Raw genomic sequence first — 21,371 nt, forward strand, 5'->3', positions numbered from 1 at the left:
CTCTTCCTTCTCTGCTGCCCGGCCTTCTCAGAACAAAGCCAAGCAAATGAGGAGCCTTGCAGGGCAAGCATTTGTCCTTTCTCCTCCTCCTCCCCCCCATCCTTCACATTGGGAGAAAGAGAGGCAGTGGAGATGCCTTGAGGGGCAAGTGTTTGCCCATCCTCCTGCTCCTCCTCCTCAGGAGAAAGCCAAAAAGTAGAGGAGCCTTGCAGAGTAAGCTTTCACCTGTCCTCTTCCTCTTCTTCTCTGCTCGTCCTTCTCAGGAAAAAAACAGGTGGCGGAGGAGCCTTATAGGGTGAGCATTCACTCTTCCTCCGCAAACCACAGGGCACTCTCCTCAGGATGAGGCCAAGCAGTGGAGGAGCCTTTAAGTTGTTCCACATCCTCACAGGCTGCCCAGAATGCTTTGGTGGGCAGCCTGCAGCCCCTGGGCCATATGTTGTGCAGGTCTGGTGTAGTGACTAGGACTCTGGGAGTCCAACATTCAAATCCGCATGGTTTCTGAGCCTCAGAAGAGGCCAGTGACAACCACACTGTGAACAAATCTTGCCAAGGTCATCATATGTCAGAAATGACTTGGAGACACACAACAACAGTAGCAATGATCCAGTCAGTCAGTTTATAGTGCCTCCATCTGTGCTGTACTAACAAGTGTTAGCTATGGTCCTACTGCCATTGTCTCTGAGAGGTCTTTTACCAGTATCCCCCACTCCCAAAAAAGCTGCTGCTGCTGCTGCCGCCACCCTGTAACTGTTTGGCATATCAGCACATTTAGGCTAGCTCCTCAGCAAAAGTCTGTCAGACATGGGAGACCCTATTGGCAGCACTGCTGCCATGAGCATAGTCTCTTGCCTCACAGGACCATGCAGCCACACCACTGTGGAAAAGCAGTACCATTTGTGGTTAACATAGCAAGATTTAAATATTCATTAACTTTAAGCAGGTAACAGAAAATACAGACTTGCAGGAGCTTGCATTTTAATGGCATTTGAAAGTGTTTCTGATGAAATTTGGTGAGAAAATCCTTTGAAACACTTTAAACTGTTTTTAGACAGTGAGGTAGTTGCTCATGGCTTACTCATTGTCATGTTTGTCCAGTTGCTTCCAATCTTTCTTTTCTTTTTTTAATTCTCATGTGAAATTAAAAAAGCAAATTTTGTCAAAACAGAAAACTATACAGAACTGGAAAGTAGTAGTAGGAAAAATGATCATGTGGCTTCAGGCAACAATGATCATAGCATACATAACTCACCAGTTTTTCCAGACAGGAAACTTTTTCACAGCGGACACACACTTGGTGGGATTTGTGAAGAAATGAGGAAGAGATCTTTTGGCTACTATGCAATAAACAAATAAGTGGGTTATTATATTCAGCTTTGTCTGTCTTTCGGCATGAGTTTATGTGAGCCAGAGATGTAGAATCAGTGGAAGTGTAAGCACAGGCACAGGAGTAAATATAGACAACAAGTTTTGAGCATTCAGGAGCAACTTTTGAAAGTTCCCTGTCTGTTTCTCTGCCTCTCTCTCTCTCTCTCATACACACACACACACACTCTCTCTCTCTCTCTCACGCACACACGCACACACACCATCCATCCTCATTTTTTTCTTTCTGCTTTCGTTACTTCTCTTTCTCATGTTCCATCCTCGCATATCACATCCATACTTGAGGGTGACTTTGTGGGTATTTAACAGCTGGGATTGTTTTTGGGCATCTCAATAGATGCCTACTTTACAAAAGAAAAAATATACCTCCTGCACGGATTCCCCAAATATTGCCAAATGTGGAAGGCTGGTGTGGTATTCCACACAGATAACATGCCCCCTGTGAGTCATGGGGCGCACATTGAGCATGGGATGTGACAAAGAAATTCCTCTGGGACAGCCATATGTGCTGGAAGAGGATTGTGCTCTGTACTATAGCATTGCCTCTGGTCACTTACTTTCTTTATTTGAATACTGAAGTAAACTTAATATACCTCCAAACTATTATTTATTAGACTTATTACTTAAATGGATGCATACTAATTCTTTTCCCTTTTGGGGGTTGGATAGTTCTCCTCCATTAAAAGGATAAAGTGTTCATTACAAGATCATACAATGCAGAGAAACAAAAGAAATCAAAAGCTGTTTTTAACTATGAGTATTTGTATGAATATCAGAAAATGGCTTGAGTAGTCAGGAATAACTGCTCAGTCAGACTGTTTTACATTTTACACACAGTTGGGGCTGGGGCAGGGATTCACAAAAACCTGATGACTGTTTCTCCAAGATCTGTGTTGTGTTATACAACAGAGCCAGACTTTTTAATGGCTTCAGTTTAGAGAATTTTTAAAAACTATTTGCATAGATTTTTCTAGCCAATTTCATGTGTCAGAATGTTGATTAAGTTTAGTGTCCAAAACATGATTTAGTTACAATCCTTTGCATTTGTTTGATTTTATAGAACTTAAGCTACATAATATAATGTGCTGAAGTGACTGTAGTGGATGCCTTTGTGAATGCTAAGCAGGGGTGCTGCTTTGCAAGAGCCACTAATTACTCCTTTTGGAGTTAAGTTAAATGCAAATGTTATTAATGTAATGTACTGTGGCCAAATCAGTCTGCTAGAACTGTGAATTAGGTGATTTCCTGGATATGAGAATTGCAACCCAACACTGCCAGTTAAGCCTTGTTTATAACACTGCCCAAGCAGCTGTTTATAGCCTATGCTGTTCTTTGGCATCCAAAACACAAATGTAACATTCCTTGGAAGAAGATTTGGGAGTATGCCTATAGGAGGGCACACAATTCTTTTGACCATAAGGGGCCACATATGATACTGCTCATGGACATTATGTGCATAGAGATCTGTGTGAGTGTGTACATGCACACATACATACACCAGCAATCCTTTTTCCACACTGGGAGGGAATGGAGAGCCCACTCCCCCCTCTCTCTCTGACATACACACACGCACCCCAGCAAGAAGAATGTGATCTGTATAAGATCCCTGAGGGAGGAAATAGAGATTTGGAGGTTCTGTGTAAGTTATTTTTCCTTACTGCTAGCAACTGCAGGAGGAAACCAGTGTTCGTAAAACTGGTAGAAAACTAAGGGGGGAATTAACAGGGTGTGTTGGGGGAAGGAGAGGTATCAGCAAAATCCTGAACACATGCTTAAGGCCTTGTGCAGCCTTTAGACCATGGGTCATTCAAATCTAGGTTACATAATTGCATGCTTGCACCATAGCATGTCTACCCACAGACTCTTTATGTTTAGACAAATTTACACCTGGCTATTCTCAACTGTAAGAGAAATGAACCTCTTTCAGAAACCCAATTAAAAATGGAGTATTTTTAATGAGGATTAACGGAAGCCCATCTGTAGCAAACAGACAGTGAGAGAATGTAGATGTGAGAGAGTAGGGAAGTTGTGGTCCCATGGACATTATTATGTCTGCAGCTGAATGCGAATCAAAGCCTTTTAGATGGCATCCCTTAGAGGAATGCCATCCTAATGTTTAGCATATTTTTCTCGTTCATTTGCTAGTTGGATAACTTCAGATGTAATGATTTCAGCTTTATAATGGTTTATTCATCCAGGAGTGAAAGGCATACCTGTTAGTGTCTACTTCTGTCCAGTAATTTGTGACGGTGCCCACAGCTACTTGAAATCTTTGGAACCATGGGTGACACTCCTAAAGCAGTGATAGAAATTATTCTCCTTTATAGGCTTACTACATCAGTCATTGATATTTTGGGCAACATCTGACTTATAACATGGCTTCTGCCCAGTGACTGATGGATGTGACCCTTTACCTGGGTTCTGTGCCACACTGAGTATGGCCATTTGAGGGGTAGGAGTACCTGGTGGATATTTAGCTTGCCTCAATCAAATCTTGGATTGTTACTCATTAAAAAGTAACATGTTGGCAGTGTTGCTTTTAAATTAATGAGATGTGTTACTTCAAGAGTGGCAGTGCAATAATACATTACAAATGCATATGATAATTAAAAATGAAAGAAATAAATTCAAATGTTTAATAAATATATTTTAGGAAATTGCCCCAAATTTTCCAAATGACCTTCCCATATCATTTCAGAGTACTGAATAAATGTTATTTGGTACACTATTTTTTTTTAGAAACAATGTTAAAGTTAAAGCATTATATGCCTGTTGTCCCATCCCCAATAGTAGCAGGTACTGTCATACTTTCAATAATACTTCCAAGCTATGATTGCAATTTCAAAATAACGTTGCACTTCATAAATTGTTGCTCATCAGTTAATTCTGTTAGTATCACCTTTGGCCTGGTTTTATGCATGCAAGCATACAAGTGTAGCATTCTGATTTGCAACTAAATGTATGTACCACCGCCACTGTTTTTTGAGATGATATGCAAGATTTTTTGTGTGGTGCCTCTTCCGCAGATATTGGGGGAAGTATTTATGAAGCTGCTAGTCAATTCAATAGCACTCATGAGATACTGTGGCAATAATACCATTCAAATACATGAAAAGAGCTTGTTTGTATAAAGAATGAACTTAAGTCTGTCTATCTGTTGATAATGGCTTGAATATGTAGAATACAGTAGCCATCACTCATCCTTACAAATGGAAGGCATAAATTTGATCATACTCTTCACTTTAGTGAATTATGCTCCTATCCAGATATTATTGGACTAGAATTCCCAGCATCATTAATGTGCAATTCTGTGAGGGTTAATTTGGGAACCCAGCTGTTTTTGTTGTTTTGTTTTGTTTTGTTTTGTTTTGTTTTGTTTTGTTTTTTTTTGCAAAGTTTAGAGAGGCTGGAGCTCCAATTCCAGAGTGACAGGTACTGAGAGAGAATTAGTTAATGGGGAATGAACAAGTTGGAAAGAATATTGTATAGAGAAGGAGGGAAGGTGGGGCAAGAAGGTTAAATGGGGAAGGAGGGAAGTTAGAGTAAGAGAGCTAGGGTATAGCCACACTGCAGAATTAAAGCAGTTTGACACCACTGCAGTGAGTATCCTACAGAGTTTGTAATTTGTAGTTTGGTGAGGTGTTCAGCCTAGTCTGTCAGAGAGCTCTGCTACCTCACCAAACTACAATTCCAAAGACTCTATAGGGTAGAGTCATCACAGTTAAAGTGGTGCTTTAGTTCTACAGTCTGACTACACCTGTAGATAGGGAATGAGGAAAGTTGAAGAGATAGAGGCTTAAGTTATGCAACGGTATGGATTATAATGATCAGGAAAAATAACAATGTACTCTGTAACCTTAATGTTTTTTGGTGATGTTTGAGGCCAGTCTAAGTTACCTTTCCTGTGTCAGTAAAATCTTTTCTGTTTTTGTATCTCTTACCTGGATTGGAAAGGTGTTTGGAATCTCTGCAGCTCGATCATATCACCTGATCCCAGGCCCCATTCCCACTGGCCCAGTTATGTGGGTGAAACTGGGTGATCGGATGCCCCTCCCCTGAATCTCTCTGTGACGAGTGTCCCCTATGATAAGGGGCATTTTCACCTGAATGCCTTATCGGGTTTAACTTGAGGGCGCCTGCTGTCAATCAAGCAATCGTCATAGGTGACGTTTGCAGGGGCATCGGAAGTGTGATTCCCCCCTCCTTTTTTTAAAGAGAGCCAGGCACAAAGCCCCAAGTGCGGCACGTCAAAATTAAAACCTCTTTTTTCTGTATGTGTTGGGGGGGGGGGGCAGCATTGGGTCAGTGTAGGTTATGATCTGCCCCTGGCCCCATTTTCAACCCCAAAATGCAAGTTCTGCATCCTGTATCCCCCACTTTTGCCACCCCAGAATGCCCTCTACCCCCCCCACCATCTAATAATCATATCATAATAATATATAATAATAATATAATACATTCCTCACCTCGGAAATGCCAGAAAAGTGCGATTGCGTTGCATTCTTTTTTGCAATTAAAAGGCTGCCCCTGAATTCCTTGAGACAGTAGCAAAGTATGTATCATTTTTGCCAATTGCCTAATTTACAAGAGCAACAATGTAACATTCGAATTGTAGGATTGATCCAAAGGGAAAAGTCTAGCCCATTTTTAACATTTCCCCTTTGCTGGAAGCCAGCAAATAGAAGGAACGTAACAAGCAAATAGCCATGTTCTATCCCCTCTATATCTGCCTCAGAACAAAAAACATGCCAATATTTTGTCAAACATATTTTAAAAACTAAAGGGGGGTGGGAAGGTGCCCTGATGGGAGCTCCATTCGGGCCCTGCCTTGACCTGACCTGAACTGACCCCTTTCATCCTGCTACATCTCTCTCAGAGGAGCTTGCCCATTGCCTCCGCTGAGGAGAGAGAGTGGACCTGTCAGTTCCAACTCACCCATGGAATCCCATTGGGAATAAAAGGGGAAATGCAGCGCAGGCATTCTGACTGAGCATCCCATATAACACAATTAATAATAATATAATGGCTCTAAGTCCAGGAGAAAGAGGAAGCAGCACCCAACAAGTCATGCACATAAATTGTCAAAAGGGCTGCTTCTGGCCTCCATTTCCCTAACATCCCCCAGTTGGCCCCCACAGCCCTTTCCCCGGGCAACCTCCTCCTCCCCCCCCCCCTGTGACCCGCACCCCCCGCCCCTGGCTCGGCAGCCGCCTGCGCCATTAGAGGATGCCCTCAGGCTCCCTCTTCCCACGGCTCCTCCTCCTCCCCTCCTCCATCATCCACTTTCTCCACCTCCCTCTGACCGCCCTTTGCCGCCCTCGTTACCCTGATTTTCTCCTTTTCGTCCTTTCATCCTTTGCCTCCCTTTTCCTTTGGCTCTTTCCTTCCCCCCCTCCCTCCAATGAGGGGAGGGGGATGTCTGACACTCTGCTCCCTCTAATTTTATCCCTCCCTGAATTTGCCCCCAATCATGATTGAGGGCCGGTTCCTATTTAGCGGACCCCTAGTCTTTGAGGAAAAGACTGTTTTTAGCCCGATTTTGGATACACGGGGGTAAGGGGGCATTTCCTTGTGCACAGCCTTGACATGGATGTGACAGATCGGGCCCCAATATGAAACTTCACATGGAAGAATCAATTTCAGAACTGGTGTAAAGGTAATTGTGACTGCCCCCCCAGTGAACCTACATAAACATACTTTACTTTTCAAACCAGTGGTCTGGGGATACCTTAAGACCTTGATTAGGATCTTGTGATTAAAATGGCTAAGGTAGGTGGCAAGTAAGCCAGGAATAGGTTTCTGAGGAACCACACTAAAGAGGGGTATTGTGACAGTGCTTCAGTCCAAAGGTTGTTGGACTAGAGTTCTCAGGATCCCTAGCCAGCTTAGCTAATAGTAAGAAATACTACAAGTTGCAAATCAGCAATACTTGGTGAGCTGCATGATTTCCATGTCTGTTTTACATGTTCACTGGGCAATATAATTGTTCTAGTCTGTATTCATATCAAAATACGTGCCCACATGGATCCGCTAATGGCCCATCCACCATGTCATGCCAGTGGTGTCCATCTTCTTTGGAATTGTCACATGTTTAATGTAAAGCATTGTGTTAAATAATCACATTGGACAGAGATCTTTATGAAGACTCCAGTTGGCATGGAAGGCAGCATTCATAGAGATGGTGACAGTTATGCTCCTTGGGCTCATATAAAGGGGGCATTCATCTGTGATGACTAACTCTTGAGACTGCTTAAAATGTTGGAAGTTGAAATATATACGTGCTTCCATCTCCAGTCCGTGGGCTGAAATACCACAGAAACCTGAGCGATTTTGCATTCTAACTTAATACCACTCAATTTCTTATTTCACATCTGGCTTTGGGAATTCTCAGCTATAGATACATGTCTTGGTAGAATTTCACTCGCTTGGAAATAGTCTTCCAGCTGCAATTTATTATCCCATGGCTGCTGAAACCCATACAAAGTAAAGTGTACTGAGCCCTGGCTGACATTTCTCACTTTTTCCACATGGCATCCCACTCTGGAAATAGTGGCTTTAAGGAATTCTATTGATATAGGCAATAGAAATGAGCATCAACGTAGAGGCTTTTAGGAGTGTGTGTTTATTTTTCAAAGTTTCCTCTGTAAGGGACCAGCAAAGGATGCACCTGAAGTTTCTCTAACTTTAACCATAGACATATGTTCTTAGATCTACATTACTTTAAACTAGATTATTTCTTGCAGCTCTCTCCTGTATTCAGGTTACTAAGACATACTTTGTTTTGATTCAGAATCTGAGGCCCCCTTGACCATGACTGTGAGCATAATAACCAGCTGCATCAGTCAAGTTTATTGTTGTCAAGTTCCTGAGGATGTCTCCTGACTGGAACAATATGGGAATTCATGCAAAACTCAGCAAGGAACCGAGTGCATCCTTGCTGCAGTTCTGCATTGGGAATCATTGGATCAGTCACATCACATGCAGAAATGTAACAGAATTGCCCTTCCCAGCAGGAGGAAAGTTAGAGCAACGAATTATGCAGAGAAACAGCAATACACCTCCCTGGTGGGTGGATGATTTGGATTTAGAAGAGCCTGTATTAAGTTAACTTCTTGGAGCAATCCTTCATTTCTCTTTTGCTGTGCTAATTGCTCCTTTAGCAATCTTGTTCTTGCAGTAAATAATCAGTTGTAATCCTGGAACATGTTTCAGGTGAATGTATGAAAAGTTCAATAAAAGGTATATTTAATATAGAATGAAGAATGTTTATACTGACACATAGCTACAGAATTGCCCCCCTAAAATAATATATTAAATTGCACTGTTACAATAACTATCATCTCTCCTGCTGGCTCAGTGTACATGTTTCATACTGTGTGAGTATAACACCAAGTTGGATTGTATTATGTTTTCAGTAGTGTGATCTGTGCAGCTTTCAGTATGAGACTCAGCTGAGATACATTTCTGCTTAACCGAGGCTAAGCAAAGATAAGCGTCCCTTAATGAATTTGTGTGCTGCCAAATCAAGATAATGAACAATTTGTTACATTCGTTGATTAATTTTAAAAAAATGAACAGAGCTTTAATTTTTTTTTGTGTTAGGAGATAAGGCATGGCTAATCCTGAATTAATCTTTAGAAATAAATGTGGAATCCCTGTGGTATCTGAACTAAGAAATCCTTCTCACTGATGAATTCTGGATCCTAATCATGTGCCATTCAACACAGTGTTGTTGAATTTCACATAACCTGCTTGTCTAAATCGACTTTAAACTTTAAAGGGCTCACCACTGGTTTAACTTGTAGTTGGTATGATATTTTAAATTACAGTAAGCATGTAAGCCTTTCGTGCTTTACAGAACTGCTTTCAGGGGAATAATACATGGTAATTCAATAACAGGGAGGCAGTGTGTTGTAGTGGTTTAGATGTTTAACTATGACTCTGGAGACCAGGATTCGAATTCTTGGTCAGCTATGGAAACCAAGCTTAGTCAACAAATCTTGGCAACAAAAACCTGTGATAGGTTTGTCTTAAGTTCCCCATAAGTCAGAAATGTCTTGAAGGCACACAGTAACAATAATTTAATAATGTTTTGAAGACAAATGATGCTGATTTATGTGGATCAGATCTAGAACTATACTCTGGCTGGCTGGGCAACATCTTGGGATTATTATGTACAATGTTTTGAATCCTTTGGAGAAAGGACAGGATCTACATGTAATAAATACATTTCAAAGGGGACTTTATAATTAATTTTGAATAAATTTGAGAGAAATCTGAGGGAAAATGTGGAGAGAAGGCCTTTGAAAAGCACAAATGTAACTGGGAAGTTAATAGATAAGAAAATATTGGTTAAAATTTAACTTCTCCTTGACTTTTTATTAGATCACTGTTTCGGTAAAGTACATAACAAAATAGAAATTAATATACACTATGTAATAATTACCACTGAGTTTTCATTAAGCTTGTGTTCAGATAGCAAATGATGTCTTGCAGAAAGGTTCAGAACAACCAGATATCAATCTTGCAGAGATTCAGAACCACTGCATAATTCTGTGTCTGATAGTGGTAAAAGACAGAATACGTTTACATTGAGCATTTTTGTCCTTTTAACAGATTATGGAAGAAACTAACACCCAGATTGCTTGGCCATCTAAGCTGAAGATTGGGGCAAAATCAAAAAAAGGTAAATGTTTGTTTTGCTCTATAAAAATAAGGATAGATTTTCATTACTGTCAAATGAAAAATCTACAGCTGTAGCTAAAAGTAATCAAATATCTTGTAACTAAGGATTCTTTTGTCTTTTCTGGTTTGTTTTGGACTGTAACCGAATTTATAGCAGGGGTGGGCAAGTGTGGAAGACTAGGGGGCCATGTTAGCCTTCCAGGAGACCTAGGAGGGCTGCACCTGCTCTGGCAAAAAATGTTTATTATTTGGTCCCCAAACACCGTCGGTGGGAAATTTGGGGTGTTTTGGTGTCTTCCTGAGTCCCTGGAGGGCATTTTGGGAGTTTTGAGGCAAATGTGGGTTTTGTTTTGTTTTAATGATTTGACTCCTGGAGATCAAGGAGGACTCATATTTTTGGAAATCCCCTCTATGCCCCTTAGAGATCATTGTTTGGGCATTAGGGAGCAAAAAACAATACATACTCCAATTTTTTTTGCTTGCAACCCCCCCCCCCCCCCAAAAAAAACCCCCTTGGCCCCCTAGGAGGCTCTGGTGGCCAAAAAATGGCCCTAGAGAAGGGAGCGCATGCAGGTGGCAGACCACACTTTACCTGCACTCAATTTATAGACTGTGCACATTCAGAGTTTTTGGATATACTGTATATGTAGCCTGTTTGTAGACGAGTTTGTGTATAAACGTATTATGTACTTGCGTTATCAGTTTATGAAACCTGGTTACTAATTTTCTCAACTGGTAATGTTTAAAAAAAAAGGATTGACAGAGTTTAAACGCATTTGCCTAAATCCATTTGCTAATCCTCGATATAGTAGACCCATTAAATCACTAGAATTTACAGAAGTGATGGAAGAAGAAATTGGTTAAAATATAACTTCTCCTTGACTTTATATTGGATACATATTTAAGTAAACAACACGAAATAAATGTGCCTGTTCTAGTTGAGTCTTACATTTAGGCCGTTATGCATGCTGAATTTAAAGAGTTTGCCCTTCTGGTAATACAGCAAAGTTAACATCCTATGGTCTTAATATTGCAATCAAACGTTATAATCATCCATTTTGTTTAGATGATGCAACCCAACAAAGCTCTTAATGATACAAAGCAGGATTTGTGGATTATGTTTAAAGAGAAATATGGTACTGCTGCTGATGCTTACTGCATCAAATTCATGTTATAAGGAATTTTGTGGCCATATTTGGACAGTGTTTTTCAAGGACATGAAATCAGCCTACTAAATTCAGATGTATAATTCCGTGGCTTGAGTGGTTTTTTCAGTATCAAGTTGTATGGTTTTGAATGAAATACTGTATAAACCAATTCTATAGCTTCTAGAAATGTATCATATCGGCAGAACATATGGTTCTCCTTTCCTATTAGCGATCCCTTCACATGACTTTACATAAGGTGAAAGAAAATAAAAGACTATTCCAGTTTATGTTCTTCATCTTCAGACACAGATTTTTTCATTAATGTTTTCAGTAAATATCACGTTAGAAATGAATGAGCATATAGTTCCATGTCTTTATGCAGTAGATGTGCCATCAGTTGCATTGTATGTGTTGTGTGCCTTCAAGTCGTTTCTGACTTATGGTGACCCTAAGGCACTTTCTGTTTCAAAACAGGCCTCTTGGAGTCCTAAATTGGCCCAGAGTGGACTCATAATGTGATAGAAATCCTCCCTCCTCTTTAGAGGGTGCTTGAGGTTAAAAAAGAAATTGGAAATTTTTATAAAAGATTTGACCTAGGGGAAAAAAGGAATAATATTACAAATTACTTCCTTAATGGCAGCTCTCCGAATGGGTAATAGCATAGGGGGAAAGTCTAGTTCATCATTCGAAAAAATGATTGCCATATGTAGAGACTTACACTTGGACTTTATAATGTATAAAGATGGGACCATTTGGGCCACTTGGCATGTGTTCCAAAACATCAGTGGCACAATTTAAAAGGCTCTGATCCCTGCTCAGGCATGGGAACATTCAAGTCACACTCTCTCAGCCTCAGAGGGAGGCAAAGGCAAACCCCCTCTGAACAAATCTTGCCAAGACAACCCTGGGATAGAGTCACCATAAATCAGAAATGACCTGGAGACACAACAACAACACTAACACCCATCCATCAGATCTCATACTGTGAGGGCACCTGGATCAAGGCTTCAGATGTTGACCAGGTGTATCAGTGTGTGTATGCTAGTAGGTGGATCCATACCATACTTAGGCTCCAAGTGATTTAAGACTTAAAAAGTGAGCTTAAATTGAATCCCACATTTAAAACATCACCGGTACACATTGTGAGGACTGGGACTATGTGCATTTTAGACCAGTTGGTAATTTGACATAGCTCCAAAAAGCCTCATTGTTAAAATAGTCTAATGTAGAAGTTACCTGTGCATGATTGACTAGATCCTTCCCCCCTTAATCATTTTGCACTCTATTTTTATATCTTGGGAAGAAGGTATTGGCAACTAGTTAAATTTGGAAGTGAATGAACATTTTTGTAATCATTTTAATATCTGTAATGTGTTATAAATTATTGGACCTAATTGCAATTTTTATAGCAACCATATGTGTATGCCTAACTGAAGTGAGTGAAATTTATCAGCGGGGAGGCTAAAGTTGTGGCATAGTAGATATGTTCACATGATTATAATTGATGTATTAAATATGTGGAATAACTTTACAGTCAGGAATTTCTCACAGAAAATATAAAAAAGCAAAGCAGTCCTTTCCCCCCTAATTATGTTGTTATAATTCATTTGTTACCTATCAGGGTATGGCAGACCTTTTGACTCAGTTACTTCCTAGCTTTCCAAATGCTGCATGTGCACATGGATTTTATCTGTGTACAACTATTCTCTCAATCTATGTGCACCATCGTCGTAAAGCACTGGGGCTGCATGAACTCCACAGGCTTCCTTGGAGGACCACATTCCCACTATACCTGCTCCTACTAAAATAAAGAAACAAATAACCACAACCCCATGGGGGACATGGGGACATTCCTAGCATGTCTTTAGCCTTTCCTGGCCCCTTAGAGTGCTTTTTTAGACTTTTGAAACAACACATTTGAAAATAGTTGCAAAAATTTGTTTTGACATGAGTGGTCCGGTGGGGGGGGGGGGGGGGCAAGCATGATGAAAATGGCCTCCACACCTCCTATATGTTATTTTGAGCTATTGTGATGCAAAACACTTTTTATTTCCCCTCCCAAAAATTGGTCTCCTGGGGGCAACATACATAGCCTCCATGAAGCCCACAGGCCATAACTTCCCCATCCTTGTTGCAAAGAGATGCTCTTGGTTGTTTGACTAATTTCTTGTTTTCTGTCTGAAAAACTGGCACAACAACAGGTGCCTATAATGGGTTGGCAGATAAGATCTAAAATGAACAATTTTAGTAGGGAGGGCAATAATAGGTTGGTTCATCATAAAATATTATGCGTGGCTAATCTTTACTTTTAAATATGGACCCTTCTTCTGCATCTTGGTTTCTAAGAGCCAAAAATTGTTGTTCACCTTGGGGACAAGCTTTCACAAAACTCCATTATGTAAAATAAAACCTTCCAAAGAATTTGGCATCTCAAACACATTTCAGATTTTTTTAAAGAAAACGGCTGGATGAACTTATGCAAAAAAGAAAAGTTTTTTTTTACATAACACTGAACCACACTGTAAATATGTGAAAGCATGATGATGTTGTAACTTACCATAGTCTTTGCAGCAGTTTTTTTATTTAAAAAATACGTGGAAACAGAACAAAACAGTGAGTCATGCTGTTATGAAAAGTAGTTATTGAATATGGATAGAAATCGGGGGTGTAATTCTTTTATATCAAAGGGCAACATGGATCATCCCTCACCACACCAAGCCATGCCTCCAACGTAGTTTTTACATTGTCAGATCCAGTCAGATAAGAATTTCCCTTATGGAAAACAGATCAGCTTTGTTAAGAAGACTTATTTATTTCCACATCTTTGCAGTCACCTTCCCCCACCTTTTTTTTCTTCCCCTTTTCTTTTCTTTCCTCAGATATTTACAGATTAAACAGATTCACATCCTTTTCGAGTTTAGTTCTAGGTTCTTGGCACTGAAAAATCTCTCTGGGGGAAAATATATGGGACAGGGTTGATGGGCATTTTAGAAGTAGCTCTTTCTGCCCTTGAAAGGGCCATGAAATCTGCCCCCCCTCCCGCTTTCTGTCTAAATCACCTATGATGAAAATCCACAAGTGATTCTCACCTGCCCAAATTTAACCTCACAGGTTTAGGAATAGTGTAGAAATAGCTTTTATAAGCTAAGGCTAAACATTTAAGCATGTCAAGGAAAAAAATACTGGTTTAGTTGTGAGGTTCCCCCCTCCTCTTCCTTACAATAAATATCCTTCGAGCCACAAATTAATCATTTCTGTCTCCTTTGAGTCTGAAATATGACTTTGAATTTCAACTATTCATTTATTTTGGCTTTGACTTCATCTATTGTTTCCTGTGTTATATTAAGCACTTATTAAAGTCCAACATTATGCTCTACAAGTGGTTTCCTATTTCACTGTTGGCTGCTGAAGAGGTAGTTGTGGATGCTCTTCTTCACTTCACTATTGATGAATTGGACTAGTTTATTACCTGACTGAAATTTAAATCTATCTGATGTCTGGCCAACGGCCTAAAGTTAATGGGCCATTTTAAAATTATTGTTATTATTATTTTTTATTTATATAGCGCTGTAGATTTGCACAGTGTTGTACATACAAACAATAAAATAGATACGAGTAAACCTGCCCATGGCGTACAATCTAAGAAATAGTAGCATAATACATATAAATAATACATAACAATACAGGAAAGGGTTCAATAAAACAGCAACAAATTAAAAACGTCAAATAGCAAATAATTGTCACGCAATGTCTGGGAATGCTTCTCTGAACAGGATGGTCTTCAACTCAGTTTTGAAACTGGTTAAAGAAGTGATGAGCCATGTTCGTGGGGGAAGGAGGTTCCAGGAGTGAAGGGCAGCAAGTGAAAAGGGATGAATCCGGGACGGGACAGTGAAAATCCTAGGTTGAGACACCAGACCTTGACTACTAGAACAGAGGGCCCGAGCAGGAAGGTGAGGAGAAAGAAGGGTAGATAAATAAGGAGGGGCCAGCCCATGTCGGGCTTTAAAAGTCAACAACAGGAGCTTATACTGAGTATGGAAATGGAGGGGGGCAGTGAAGGGATGACAACAAAGGAGAGATATGGTTGGAGCGGTGGGTGGATGTAGTAATGCATGCAGCTGAATGCTGGACAGAAATTAAAGGATGGAGGTGAGAAAGAGGAAGCCCAGCCAGAAGGATGTTACAGAAATTACATAACTCTGTAAGGAAACATGTTGCATATATAAATGATACTCATCTCTTCTCTGGCCCACCTCATTGCTAAAGTCCTTAATGACAACCAGGGAGACAGTCTTGCTACCAATGATAATCTCAATTGTCAAGCTTTTGAGCAATGTACCTTCAGTCTTGAATCAATCTGATGATCCTGTGAGTGAGACATCTCCAAGACTCGCTGTCCTCAACCCCTCTGCCCAGGTACTGCAGGTTCAGGCCCATAGTCTCCCTGACCGAGCCCATCTGGCATATGGTCTTCCTCTGTACTTTTCTTTGCATCATATTCTTTTCTAATGATTCATGCTTTCTCATGATTTGACCACAGTATGTCAGCCTCAGTCTGGTAATCTTGGCTTCTAGGGAGAGTTTGGACTTGATCTGTTCTAGAAGACATTTATTTGTCTTCTTGGATGTCCATGGGATCCTCAGCAGTCTTCTCCAACACCACATCTCAAATGGGTTGATTTTCTTTTTATTGGGTTCTTCACTGTCCAACTTGCACATCCATACATAGTGATCGGGAATACTATGGCTTGGATGATCCTCACTTTAATGTTTAGAGTTGTATCTTGGCTCTTTAGGATCTTGTTCAATTCTTTCATAGCTGCTGTTCCTAATCCTAGTCATCTTCTAATTTCTTGACTGCATTCTCTGTTCTAATCAATTTTTGATCCCAGGTATGGGAACTCTTTGACTAATTCAATTTTCTTGCTGTCTAGGATGAATTCTTGTAGATCTTCCATGGTCATTGTTTTTGTTTTCTTAATGTTCAGCATTAAGCTGATCTTGGCACTTTATTCCTTAACCTTCTTCATTAATTGTTCCAGGTCCTTGTTGTTTTCTACTAGTAATATTGTGTCATGTGCACATCTTAGGTTGCTTTTCTACTTTGTCTTCTATTGATACGGTCAGTTGACTAATCAATAAAATTTGTAGTCTCAGTTTGCTATGTTCTCTCCTCTGATCTTCAGTCCCCTTGTCTCTGAGTCTAGGCCTGCTTTTTGTACTATATTTTCTACATACAGATTGAATAAATGGGGCAATAGGATGCAGCTTTGCCTGGTCCCTTTGCTGATTTGGGAACCATCCTGTTTCTGCATATTGAGTTCTGATGGCAGCATCTGTCCTGAGTACAGGTTAAACATTACAACTATCAAATGTAGTGGCACTCACATTTCTTTGAGAGCATCACATAGCTTTCTGTGCTCTATGCAGTCAAAAAGTTTTCTGTAGTCAATAAAGCACATGCAAATTTTCTTCTGGAATTCTCTGATGTGCTCCATTATCCATTGTATATTTGTTGTGTGATCTCTAGTACCGCTTCCTTTTCTGAGACCAACTTGTACCTCTGGAATTTCTCTCTTCATATATGGCAGGAATCGTTGCTGCAAAATTTTGAGCATGACTTTACTTGCATGGGAAATTAGTGCAATGATTCTGTAGTTATTGCAGTCTTTTGTGTCTCATTTTTGTGTGGAAGGGAATGTCTTCCAGTCTGTTTTCCATATTTGTTGGCATATTTTAATTAGAACTGCATTTTAGTTAGAACTAACTCTGTGGATTCTAGCAGTTTATCACTATGTCACCTTTTTCTGATACTTTATTCTTAGCAATTACTTTGAGTGCGGTTTTGTGTGTGTGTGCAGGAAATAGCATATCCTTCATAACAAAGTATGTTTCTACACACACACACAAAACACTTGCAAATTTGTTGCAGAGTAATTCTCAAAAAGCGAATAGTCTTTGAAAACTGTGATGATTTTGAAAACTCCCAGCAGGCAGAAGATTGCTAAAATTTCTTGATTTCCTTCGAGAACAGTGTCAGCAAAGAATTTATTTTCTACTGTTTATATAGCATGACATGGTTAAATCCAATTTTAGCCACATCTAGAGTGGATTGATTGAAATAAATGGAGCTTGCTAGTCATGAAGTGTCAGTGGTTTCAGTGGATCTACTACAGTTAGAATTAGCTATAGATTTAGCCATTACCTGTGTGATGGAAGTAGTCCATGCAGCAAATGCCTGTCAAGAGATATTGTGTACCTGTTGCCTAATGGAAATCTTGGATAGAAATTGCTATGGAACATACCTAGCACACATATTGCCCTTGCAAACATATGTGCCACATGTACATGTACCCTGGAAAAATTGGGATTGCTTGTGTGAAGGAAAGCTGTACTGGGTACAGTGACCCTCTGTGAAACATACTTGCTTTTTTTTTGTTTAGTATATTTTTAGGTTATATTTCAGTATAAAATCTCCAAGGCTGGCTCAGTTTAAAATAGAAAAAATAGCAAATACAATAAAAATGTAATATTAAAAGTGGCAGAAGCAACAGAATGTAACAATTCAGTGAAATCCATGAAGAAGTTTTAAAAAGCGATAAAACTAGTAAAAACCTGGACAAATGTTAAATGTTTGCCTGATGGTGACATTTGGTATTAGGTAATGTTCTCTAGCAAAAGCACTAGGTAAAGTGGAAGACAGTAGGAAAAGAGGGAAGCCACACTCCAAATAGATTATGTAGCTGAATCAAGACCCTGAACTTGCAAGATCTGAGTAGGGCAGTTGATAACCAGGGGTCTTGGAGGTCTCTCATTCATAGGTTTGGTGTGAGTTGATATGATGGCAAATAGCAACAACAATGTAGGAGACTGTTCTACATGCAGGATAGCACAGCTGAAGAAGATTTATCTCCAGTCATTACTTGGGGAGAGGGGGGGGGGGGGGGAGACCAGCATTTGTTTAGCAGCATGCTTTAGAAGGCATGTTTTCCACTACCTAATTCGCAAGTCTTTTGAGAGAGCAGGAAGGACTTTCTAGCAACAAAACATAGTTTGAATTGTGGGAGCTGCAGTCCAAAAAATAATCCAAGCTGCAGAGATAAATGTCACTTAAGATTACTAGACATCTTGACATTGTCACATAATGAGCGCACGGCAATGTACCGATTTTGACATAGAGTTCCAAGCTTATGGTGGGACCTTTTTTGTTCGCCACATGAAATGGAAGCTTGTAGTAAGATAACATCGCATGACCTCAATAAGTAAGTTTTGAATTGCCATGCATCTGAGATGATCTCATTATTCTGTGTTTATGAATGTTTCTTATCCCGCCTTTGTTTCAGGCTGTATACTTTCCAAGTCCCTTTAAAAGGAAAAGGCATTGCTTACTGCTCTAACCAGAAATGAAATAAAACAAGGAGACGGCAGCTGTGAAAACAGCCTAAATTGCGTTGTTGCCGTCTTATCTCTTCATGCTTGTACTGAATGCTTACCGTGTGTCTCCTTGTTTCCATAGCTACCTGCTAAGCAGTTGTGTCCTCTTGTTTGGTATGCTCTAGTGTCCGTCGGTCATTGCCACCATTGGAAGGAGAAATCAAGATCACTTGCTTTGTTGAGGCCTGTCTTATTTGTCAGTAGCATTTTATGTAAAGTACTTTTTGGAGGGTTTGGTTCCCAAGATATAAAGTGTAGGTCTGGTGTTGGGTTTTTTTCTTTTTCTTTCATAGTTCACTAAGGCGTGTATGTGTAAATCTTGGCATTTTAATGTTTCCTCAGTGGTCCCCATGACGACTGAACTGCTCATAGATATTCTGTCAAGTTTTGCTGTGGGATTATGCATCAAGTAGCATTCCTTCATGGTTCCCTTCTGGACTTCCATTTGCCCAAAGAAGCAACAGGGAGGGGGAAGTGAAAGAAATGTGTTGCAGTTGACAGAAACCACCAAGAGAGCCAGGAAAGGCTTGAAAGGTGTGAAGCATTGTGGCTCGGCATGGGAAGCCTCCAGCCCATGCTGCCAAACACACTCCTCACATTCTTTTTACCACACAAAGAGTAGGGTTTCTAGATTATTATCAAGGATTAAATATTCCCCCCCCCCCTTAGACGAATATATTTAAAGGCACTTTTAAAATGAATCTAGTATCTGCCCTACAGCTGAGTGTGATCGGATGTCAGTGTTGTTCTAGCAATTGTTTTGGATTTAGGTCTTCAAGATTGCTGTTTTGTACACTGTTGTCAGAGTTCAAACTATTTTTGGTGTATGCATACAGTGCTCACAAACACCATCGCATTTTTGTGTTAAATACCCAAATGCAACATGGAAGACTCCCAGCAGACTGCCAAACCCAACTTCTACTGTAAATGCTTCCTAAATTGCCTCCTTTTAATACTGCTTTCTAAATTTCAGCAGAAAGGGGTACATAATAACTGATCCTTTAATTATGAGAGTTTGCAACCCCCCCCCCCCCCGAAGCCTTGTTTTAAACAATGCAAACATTTTAATTGAAAATCCTTATAGTTCTATTATGCCTGTCTGGCTGAATGCCTATAGGATGAGCTACCCTGGTGAAGAGAGCCAAAAAGTGGAACTAAATCCATAGTCCCAAGCAAGATGATCACAAGCAGATGTCTCGTTGTTTGAGAGTGAGTCATTATTTTTTCTATAAACAGGATTCACCAGATCTGACATAACCTGCCTTTCTTTTCTTTTTGCATATTGGTTAAGTGTGACTTGGCCACTAAGAAAAGTTACTGGAGCATAACAGTTTGTACCCAGCCTTAGGTAGTGGGGGTGAAAATTAGGCCTAGCCCACGAGTAGCTGCACTAGTATGTGGAAGGGAAAATATTGATAGGGCATGTAGACAAAGCATGGCATTTTGTGGACATGGGGGGAAAATAATGAAAAGGAGCAAGACCTGTTTGGAGAAGACCATGAAAAGCAAGGTATGTCATAGAAACAAACTTTGGAGGAGAATTTAGAAGCATTGCATTTTGGAATATGAATTCCCAGCCAATATGACAATACTGTAACAATGTTGGATGAAGAATTCTAGGACTGTAGTAATCTTTTACTGTTCAGTAACCCAGTATGCCATCAAAGTATGATTGGGAAAATCTATCAGTTTTAATTTCAAAAAAATTAAACTTAAAGTTCTTTATGTCCCATATATAAATAACATTCTGAATTTACTGAAAACTATAAAAAATATCTGAAAATTATCTGAAAGAAAATTCTCACCCATTTAAATTGATTAGGTAGGTATAACTTTAGCCAGCATTGAAAACAGCATACTGGAAATGCACCCGCTTCTGCTTCATTGCTGTACCTCAGCAGTGCACTTCTGCATCTTATTGCTGCAGCTGCATTTTTCTCTTTTCACTGCTAGCATGGTTGAATACACAGGTATTTGAAATCAACATCTGTAGAGTTAAGGAGTCAGAGGTGTGGGCCTCTGCGTGTCACCCTTTGCAGTTTTAGTTTCTCTCACAATGGGATTTTGTTGATCTAAAATTATTCTCTTCCATAATATGAAGACGTTTGTGAAGTTCAGTAAATTTTTATCACAAATGAGCAGGAATAGCAATGTAATCTATCCATCCCTACATCACGCATGCTCCTCTGACACAATTGGGAATGCCTCTTAAAGTTATCCTTTTTATCCACTCTTTGAGATTTCTTCACATTGTCCAGCAGTCTTGTCTCAAGACTGTTGCAAGCTGAGATAATTACTTATTGGCATTCTTTGGAGGAATAAAGGAAGAAAAATGAAGGAAAACAGTTGTCTACGTCTGGTTGGAAGTAGGTCTCATTGAGAATTTGTCAGGGCTTACTTCCAGGAATGCATACATAGGATTTCATCCTCAGCTTGTTATTACAATGCTAAACACTTTCTTGTCAAGGAAAAAAGCAACATGGGATATACAGTAGATGAAATAAAACATGTATGTGAGAGTCAGGGTGACTCAGCAGAAGCCAATTGGGAACCACACAGGTGTAGATGGTAGTGGAATTCACAAGTCCTGAATGCCAAGGACAAGAAGTGTGAAGTGGATAATTGGACACACCTGACAATTGTTAAGTGGTCAAGGCTGAGATGATGAAATCATTAATTGTAGGATGAACCAAGAGAACCAATGAGAATGATGTA

At 39.9% G+C, this 21,371-nt stretch overlaps 1 protein-coding gene across 1 annotated transcript in view; it reads left to right on the forward strand.

Moving 5' to 3' along the window:
• Positions 1 to 21,371, forward strand: part of BICC1 (BicC family RNA binding protein 1) — a 146,052-nt gene that overhangs the window by 56,070 nt on the left and 68,611 nt on the right. The window contains exon 3 of the mRNA XM_042459679.1: positions 10,003 to 10,072. Coding sequence (XP_042315613.1) covers positions 10,003 to 10,072 — 70 coding nt within the window. The remainder of the gene's footprint in view (positions 1 to 10,002; positions 10,073 to 21,371) is intronic.

The sequence above is a fragment of the Sceloporus undulatus genome, chromosome 3, assembly GCF_019175285.1.
Source record: "Sceloporus undulatus isolate JIND9_A2432 ecotype Alabama chromosome 3, SceUnd_v1.1, whole genome shotgun sequence".
Taxonomy (NCBI): domain Eukaryota; kingdom Metazoa; phylum Chordata; class Lepidosauria; order Squamata; family Phrynosomatidae; genus Sceloporus; species Sceloporus undulatus.